The sequence below is a fragment of the Seriola lalandi genome, unplaced genomic scaffold, assembly GCF_002814215.2.
Source record: "Seriola lalandi dorsalis isolate HSWRI2012SDOR001 ecotype SW California unplaced genomic scaffold, Sedor1 jcf7180002053931, whole genome shotgun sequence".
Classification (NCBI taxonomy): Eukaryota; Metazoa; Chordata; class Actinopteri; order Carangiformes; family Carangidae; genus Seriola; species Seriola lalandi.
Window position 1 is genome coordinate 282,976 of NW_019524484.1, and position 9,517 is coordinate 292,492.

Genomic DNA, 9,517 nt, shown 5'->3' on the forward strand with positions numbered 1-9,517 from the left:
ATGCATGTTATAGACTCATCACCAGTCAACAATAGTAAAATGCTGCATGCTTATTTGGGCCCAACTGGTAAATGTGAGTTTCCCTGTGAAACTGGGGGCAGTTAGGACCCAGGGAAGACTGGGCTCTGGAGGGGGACAGTGGTGTGTGTGTCTATTTGAAAGAAAAAAAGACACACACAATCACACACAATACAATGTGTGACAGTCACTGCCATACACAGCACAGGACAGGAAGGAGAGTGTTTCTGGAGGAGGGGTGATGCAAAAGATCAAGCATCATCTCCCATCTAAAATCATCATGGACTGATCAGTGATCAGCACTTCTTAAATTAGAGATATATATGTGTCAGGAGACTGGACATCTGGAGCCTCTACAGAAGAACCAAAATTCCGACACTGAGTTGACTGGATTTAAAGACATGGATTTTTAACTGGAGCACTGACTATTTTAGTTTTTGTAAATTACTAAACTAATTAAGCAGGGCTACCACTGGTTTGGGCTGATACAAACAATATGAGAAAATTCAATAGAAGCTTTGTCAAGTCAGACACCTGCTCAACCTGTTTGGTCTGAACTGCATTGCATAAACAGAGAGTGGATTATGGGTAAGTAATTATTTGCTTTTCAGCTTTTTTTCTTTCTTTTTTTAAATGCTGTATGTATTTTTTATTTTATTTTTGGTGATCAAAAACTAAACGGAATTTTATTTATTCTTGTTATGTTTTCACACACATTGAGACATGATGGCACTGCTATTTTTCTAAATACTGTAAGTCTGTTTCATATTTACTATCAGTGCACCATTGCATATAATATATAGGACGCAGGATGAATGTCAGGCATTGATATTTTCCAAAACCATATTTTCAGCTTTTTGAAGCTGAAATTTGTCAATGTATTCCCTGAGACAAACTGTCCGAACTAAACTGGTACAAATCTTGGTGTAGAAACTGCTCTGATTGCCTTGTCAGCACTTATAGAAAGGACGGACTTGTATTTTTCCAGTAGTAATGGGTTTATGATATATCAAATCATTTTTGTCCAATCACCCAAAAAGACCTCACACACCTGCACATCTCCTTTCTTATATAAAGTTAGTGTCAGGTTAGTGTTTGACTGTGTCAACAAAGAGTGTTAAACAAACAAACCTGAGTGCAGGTGGACTGTGGAAGACCCAAACTGGGAGTGAACAAGGCTATTCTTTGCTTTGTTTTTCTGTAAACAGTGTTTAACTTACCCACAATTATGTCTGTTTACACCTAAAACATGGTAACTGTTGACCAAATTGACATGCTGAAATGCTCCATCATTTCAGTTAGAAATGAGCAGTTAGAATACATTTAATTGCAATATGTTCTCAATTAATTAATTTCAATTCATACATACTGTATGTTTCTATGTGGGCAAAGCATATGCACATGGAAAAATTTTTAGATTCAAGTGTCGGCACTGCCTTAAATTTGTCTGTCTTCTTCAATTACAGCCTGTTTCTGTCTTTTCAACATAGGACATCCAGACATGAAGACATCTGAGAAACAAATGGAAGAAGTTTTGAACATATAATGGCCGACAAGACTGACCCCATGATAGCCTCTGTGCCAAGTCCATCATCCATTACAAACCTCACCACTGCCCTATGGGAGCCCAATCCTACCGTGCCTGCCGATGTGAGCGTCGTCACAAGCTCCCAGTCCCAGATCAAAGACCTTTTCGGGTTGTTTTGCATGGTGACCCTTAACCTCATTGCTTTGTTGGCCAACACTGGTGTGATGGTGGCCATTGCTCGTGCGCCTCACCTGAAGAGGTTTGCTTTTGTGTGTCATCTCTGTGCAGTGGACCTGCTGTGTGCCATCCTGCTCATGCCTTTGGGGATCATATCCAGCTCAGCATTCTTCGGCACTGTGGTGTTTACTGTTCTGGAGTGTCAGGTTTACATCTTTCTAAATGTGTTCCTCATATGTCTGTCTATCCTCACTATCACAGCCATCAGTGTGGAGCGTTACTTCTATATCGTACACCCAATGCGTTATGAAGTTAAGATGACCATCAACCTCGCTATTGGCGTAATGCTCCTAATCTGGGTTAAGTCCGTCCTCTTGGCTTTGGTCACGCTGTTTGGGTGGCCAGCTTATGGACATCAGAGCTCCATTGCTGCAGCTCACTGCTCTCTCCACGCGAGCCACAGTCGTCTGAGAAGAGTATTTGCTGTGCTCTTCAGTGTGGTGTGTTTCCTGGTTCCTGCAGTGGTTATCTTTGCCGTTTACTGTGCCGTTTACAAGGTGGCTCGTTCTGCAGCCCTGCAGCAAGTCCCCGCTGTGCCAACGTGGGCAAATGCAAGCCCTGCAAAGGATCGCTCTGACTCCATCAATAGCCAGACCACCATGATCACCACCACCCGCACTCTGCCCCAAAGACTATCTCCAGAGAGGGCCTTCAGTGGAGGCAAGGCTGCGCTTACTTTGGTATTCATTGTGGGCCAGTTCTTGGTTTGTTGGTTGCCCTACTTTATCTTCCATCTGCAAATGTCTCTGACTGGCTCCATGCAGAGCCCTGGGGACTTAGAAGAGGCAGTCACCTGGCTCGCTTACTCCTCCTTTGCAGTTAATCCATTCTTCTATGGCCTGTTGAACAGACAGATCAGAGAGGAGCTGGTAAAGTTTCGACGCTGCTGCTTGACCCAGCCTGTAGAGTTTGGGGCATCCAGCCACGAGGGCTCCCTTCAGGAGAACTTCCTCCAGTTCATACAGAGAACCACGAGCACAGCTGAAACCCAGTCCAACTGTGTCAACTCCAGTCCCAGAATCACTACAGATCAGGGGATAAAGATCCCTGGACAAATACCTGAGGAAAATGCTTAAACATTGACCAACATGTGCGATGGACTACAGTGCTAATATATCGGCCATGCCAATGTTTACATGTGCACCATTTTTCCTTAATGGTTCACATTTCAGGTCTATCTTAAAACAATACTGACAAGCCCATTTGTACACTGAAAGGATTATTGGTTCCTCCTTATTGTTCATCCTGTCCCTACCACCCACACAGAGGCCCCGTCTTTAAAACAGTTTCCATGTAAAACCCACAGTCATTTTTCTGTTCAAAAATCCCCATTTGATTTGAATAACTACTGAAACCTCACATTATATTCAGATGAATTTAAGAATGTTTATTTTACTGTGGAATGTGCCCCCCATCACCTACATTGAAACTGCCTAAACAAGGTACAGTATATGTTTGTGGCCAGTATGGATAAGGGGAACCATTACAGTGACCAGTAATCCTTTTAATGTACATATGGAAATGTCAGTATTGTTTTAGGACAGACCTGGAAAAATGTGAATCTATACTTTAAATACATGTTAAATGTTCAGTGCCTTTTACAGTTTAATTCAGAGAGGCTTTCTCATTATAGGTCAAGGTGCTATGGCTGTACTGTAACATGAAATATTGAAATAGTGATAAATGTTCTTCTATGTGTATTTTTACAATATATTACAATTGGCCTGGTTTAATGATGTTTGTGGAAACGTTTTATATGTTTATAAGTGTGTAAATGTGGAGTATAACTACATTAACAAGGTCATGATTGGATGGGTCTTTAAATGGTTTATTGTATTTAATGAATATGAGTTGGTTCCACTGTTTCATTTTGTTTCATGTCAATAACAATATACTGTATATGCAAATGTTTTACTGATGACTGACTCTGTTGAACTTTGTAAATTATTGAATGTCAGTGTTTCCAAGCAGTGGTGCTTTATATCTGAGGAATAACAGCAGCATGGCTTGACTCCCACATTATCACTGTGTTATCCCTTCAGACAGAGCACTAACATGGTGGGCTCTGCAGTGTGGGGAGCTCTCGTGAATCTGACAATACCTCAGAGTTCCTGTGTGCAGCAGATACGCTGATAGACGGTGAATGTCATCCGCCCCTGTTGCCATGGAAATGGAGTGAGCCTGTGACTCACATAGCAATGAGGACCTTTTGACTGGATGTATTCTTAAGCTTTAGATTCTAACTGGAGTCTACTAATTCTGGCTCATGCCCGCTTTTCACATGCAGACTGATTTACACAAGGTCTACAAGTTCAGATAGACATGTGAATAGTGGCTGAGGATAGGTAGCAAGATTCCCTGCGAATATGGACTGCTGTGTGACATGGGTACAGTGAAGCGGAGATAGTGAATTTACAATGGAAATCATTACTGGGCATTGATAATGCTCTGAGAGTGGTAACAAAGTGCTATTTTATGGCCTCAGCTGTTTGTATTAGTCTTTCACAAACAGCAGAAAAGATGGGCTAGTGTGGTTACAGCAAATAACAGCAAACACCATTTTGCTGTCACTAACTAGGATATACACCACTCTTACATAACTGTGACTGTGTATTTAATACTTTGAGTTGAATTCTGCATTTGCCTTCTGAGCAGTGGGATATGGAAGCTGCATAAACACACACAGCGCAGAAATATGTTGAGAGACAAATGTATGGATGTCATCCTATATATTTTTATATGTCTGTTTCTCTCTTTAATGCTTGTTTTCTCTCTTCCTTTTTCCATTTGATTCTCTCTTTACAAAATGTAAAGCCATTAAATAATGAGGATGTCTTTACTCCACCAGGACAAATTTTACATTATTAATCCAGTGCAAACCCCCCCCCCCCCCCCCAAAAAGAAAAAACAGGATTGGAACATCAACTTGATCTAGATCTAGATACAGTCCATAGAAAGCTAAATATCAGAATACAAATTAGGACACATTCAAGATCACCATCATATCTGTCTCAAGAACATTTGCATCACTTCCCTTCAGGACTCGCAACATTCAGAGGTCTCTGTTTTAATCCTGAATTCAGACATAATTAAAACCAACACGAGCCTGTTCTTCCAGAAACATCTGAATGGACAGGTGTGACTGTTGGAGCTCAGTGTTTTGATTTTCTCCTCTCAAATTTGACCAAGCTGTATGTGGGTAAGTACAAGGATTTACCTGCTTCTCTGCTGACTGATATTTAATCCCTGACTGTGGTTTATACACATGGATCACTGAAGACACGATGAGCAAAAATCACTCACTGAGCCAGACATTTCAGAGTGCTGTTACACAAGGATCCTAATCTCATCATGCTGAACTGCTGCAAAGGGAAGAGCACCCACTGCAAAGTCAAAAGGAGTCCAAGGCCTGATCAGAGATAAACTGGTGAAAAAACAACACAGACTAGACTTCAGATGGTAGCATATACAAATGTTGATGTCTCTTGCAGTTGGCAAGAAAATTAAAATGAAATCATGAAGTGTTGTGATGTAGCCAGCCAGTGAATGGCTACCTGTTTAAGGCGTAATCATGAAAGTGGTTTAAGGGATTTTACGTGGAAAAGAGCAAAGGACACCACCAGACAACACCAGAGGACAATCTTATTGACAAGCTCTTTGATAATTAACATAATCACTGTTTTCTTTGTCTGGACCTGTGACATAGACTCTGGACAGATCCCAAGACGTTCATGATGGATGTCTGAAATACTACATCCAGCCAGAAATGATAACTGGGCATGCACACTGCATTCAGGTTTTACCTCATACAGTATTCACAATCTTTAATATGCCTCATGTTATTTGTGTAATAACAAGGCACATTCAATTGTAACAAGAAATGTGTCACCATCAATATAGTCACTTCAATTTAAGTAAACAAAAAAATACAAATTAGAAAATTTGCGAGCATGTTTCAGTAATTTCAGGATTTGTATATATATATATATACACACACTGTTGCTCATAAAGTTGGAATAATTTTGTTTTCAAACACAATCCTCTGTTTATTTCTATTTAAATGCATCAGTAATCACTTTGGAAGAGATTGCCTACTAAAGTTTTGAGAAGATATACACTTTATCTGTCAAGAATAAATCACATTGTCACAATCATTTCATGGAAAGAGGTAAAAAATATTTTATTCCAACTTTATGAGCAACAGTGTATATATCACTGTAATAAGTAACATCAAACCACCAGTGCAAACACTACATACTGTTTTCAGTAGGTGATAAATGAACTGTTAGGAGACCAGTGCTTGGGGTCTGCTGGTTTAAAAAGCCTTACCAGTCAGAATTCATTGACAAAGCCTAATCTGGATAAAGCACAACTGATGGTAGAATACTTTTGTTTAGCCTTTATTGCCCAATCTTTTTAAATTGGTAGGATAACTTTTTTTACTGTGATCCTTCTCTGTCTTTCAACTCATGATACAATTTTTGACTTAAATCATTATTTAACAAACCAGGAGATGTACCAGATGTAAGTCAATTAACTTCCGTTAAGCAAAGGATCTACAGACCTTACACACAATCACAGGACAATCGGCAGGGCTCTTCATCACCATGGTTTCCACACACACCACTAATCATCAGCTAATCAGACCCTGCCATCGCTCCACTATCACTGCAAGGTTGCTGCTGGAACTGGAAACTCAAGTTCTTTGGTATAACTGCAAGCATTGGGAGAAAATTAGGTATTTGAGGGTGTGAGTGTGGAAACTGCAGTAACAATAATGGATAAAGATTTATTTACAGAAAAAAAAGACTAGACAAACTATGGCCAACAGAGTGCGCTATATACCAGTGAATTCCCCTTCCGCCTCTTTGTTTGGACACCTCTGACAAGAAGGCTTCTAGGAATTTTCAACGAACAAGCAGGTAATCTAAGCAGGAAAATGTGAGGGTTTAGGAGTTGACTTGGTAAGAAAGTAAAGCAGATGTAGTTGATGGATGAGGGCAGAATGTTTGCTGTGTGGCTGCTCTGTGATCTACACATACAGACACCTCTCACATAAGTGATGAAAGCATTAGGCAGTAACTTAAAAAAAAACAACAAAAAAAAAACAGCACTTACACACAAAAAGTGTGTAATGTAATGCAACAAATGAACAGATCCATCATGCTTTTACAGTGGAAACAGGACCTCACATTCACTATTTGATAAAGGCAGTGTGGATATGTAACACAAAGTGGACTATATGCACCACAAAAGATGCACAGGGCTGGATTAAGCAGGTAAGTGCCTCAAACCCCTGGTCTGTCATAGGCGACTGAAGGCCCAAAGTTCACTTGGTTTATTATAATTTAACTAATACTACACATGCAATACTGCAATATCAAAAAACTTCATAGTATAGTGTGGCATAAAAATGTCAAATAATGTCATAGTACATAGTATGGCATAAAACCTCAAAAAAACATCATAATATATTAAGGCATAAAAGGTCATATAAATGTCATAGTATGGTAAGGAATAAAACGACACAGTATAGTAAGGCATAAAATTAAAAAAAAATGTCATAGTATAGTATGGCATAAAATGTTAAAAAAAAAGATCACTGTTCATTAAGGCATAAAAGGTCATTAAAACATCATAGTATGATAAGGCATAAGACGACAAAGTATAGTAAGGCATAAAAATGCCAAAAAATGTAATAGTATAGTAAGGCATAAAAATGTAAAAAGATTTAATAGTAAAGTATGGCATTAAAATAGCATAAAAACATCGTAGTATGGTAAGGATTAAAACAACACACTATAGTAAGGTATAAAAATGTCAAAAAAACATCATAGTATATTAAGGCATAAAAGGTCATAAAAAAGTCATAGCATGGTAAGGAATAAAACAACTAGTAAAGTATGGCATTAAAATGCTAAAAAACGTCATAGTATAGTATGGCATAAAACGTCAAAAAACATCATCGTATATTAAGGCATAAAAGGTCATAAGAAAGTCATTGCATGGTAAGGAATTAAACAACATGGTATAGTAAGGCATAAAAATGCAAAACAAAAGGTCATAGTAAAATATTGCATAAAAATGTCAAAAAACGTCATAGTATACTATGGCATAAAACCTCAAAAAAACATCATAGTATATTACAGCATAAAAGGTCATATAAACGTCATAGTATGGTAAGGAATAAAACGACACAGTATAGTAATGCATAAAAATGTCAAAAAACGTCATAGTATAGTATGGAATAAAAATGTCAAAAAACGTCATAGTATATTATGGCATAAAACCTCAAAAAAACATCACTGTATATTAAGGCATAAAAGGTTATTAAACGTCATAGTATGGTAAAGAATAAAACGACACAGTAGAGTAAGGCATAAAAATGTCAAAAAATTTAATAGTATAGTATGGCATAAAAGGTCAGATAAACGTAATAGTATGGTAAGGATTAAAACAACACACTATAGTAAGGTATAAAAATGTCAAAAAACATCATAATATATTAAGGCATAAAAGGTTATAAAAACATCATAGTATGGTAAGGAATAAAACAACATAGTATAGTAAGGCATTAAAATGCTAAAAAACGTCATAGTATAGTATGGCATAAAAATGCAAATAAAATGTCATAGTATAGTAAGGCATAAAAATATCAAAAAACATCATAGTATGGTACGGCATAAAACCTAAAAAAAAAAATCATAGTTTATTAAGGCATAAAAGGTCATAAAAACATCACAGTATGGTAAGGAATAAAACGACACAGTATAGTAAAGCATAAAAATATCAAAAAACGTCATACTATAGTATGACATAAAATGCCAAAAAACATCATCGTATATTAAGGCATAAAAAGTCATAAGAAAGTCATAGCATGGTAAGGAATTAAACGACATGGTATAGTAAGGCATAAAAATGCAAAAAAAAAGGTCATAGTATAATATTGCATAAAAATGTCATAAAATGTCATAGTATAGTATGGCATAAAAATGTCAAAAAAACATCATAGTATATTAAGGTATAAAAGGTCATAAAAACGTCATAGTATGGTAAGGAATTAAAAAAAACAGTATAGTAAGGCATAAAAATGTCAAAAAACGTCATAGTATAGTATGGCATAAAACCTCAAAAAAACATCACTGTATATTAAGGCATAAAAGGTTATTAAACGTCATAGTATGGTAAAGATAAAAAGACAGTAGAGTAAGGCATAAATATGTCAAAAAATTTAATAGTATAGTATGGCCAAAAAATATCATAAAAACGTCATAGTATGGTAAGGAATAAAACAACACACTATAGTAAGGTATAAAAATGTCAAAAAACATCATAGTATATTAAGGCATAAAAGGTCATAAAAACATCATAGTATGGTAAAGTACAAAATGACATAGTATAGTATGGCATTAAAATGCTAAAAAATGTCATAGTATAGTATGGCATGAAGTATATTAAAAAAACATCACTGTTTATTATGGCATAAAAGGTCAATAAAACATCATAGTATATTAAGGGCATAAAAGGTCATAAAAAAGTCATAGCATGGTAAAGAATAAAACAACATAGTATAGTAAGGCATAAAAATGCAAATAAAATGTCATAGTATAGTATGGCATAAAAATGGCAAAAAACGTCATAGTATATTGTGGCATAAAACCTCAAAAAAACATCATAGTATATTAAAGCATAAAAGGTCATATAAACGTCATAGTATGGTAAGGAATAAAACGA

General features: G+C 36.8%; 1 protein-coding gene across 2 annotated transcripts; it reads left to right on the forward strand.

The window, feature by feature from the left end:
- Window positions 1-201: 201 nt before the first annotated feature.
- On the forward strand, window positions 202-3,690 carry gpr61l (G protein-coupled receptor 61-like). Of its 2 annotated transcripts, none has more exons than XM_023402428.2 (2): window positions 202-606; window positions 1,485-3,690. In XM_023402428.2, exon 2 carries the CDS (start codon window positions 1,564-1,566, stop codon window positions 2,857-2,859), a length of 1,296 nt encoding a protein of 431 aa, XP_023258196.1. In that variant the 5' UTR covers window positions 202-606; window positions 1,485-1,563; the 3' UTR covers window positions 2,860-3,690. The 2 variants fall into 2 exon arrangements, with proteins under 2 accessions (XP_023258196.1, XP_023258195.1); XM_023402427.2 differs by having other exon boundaries at window positions 1,509-3,690.
- The last annotated feature ends 5,827 nt before the right edge of the window (window positions 3,691-9,517 follow it).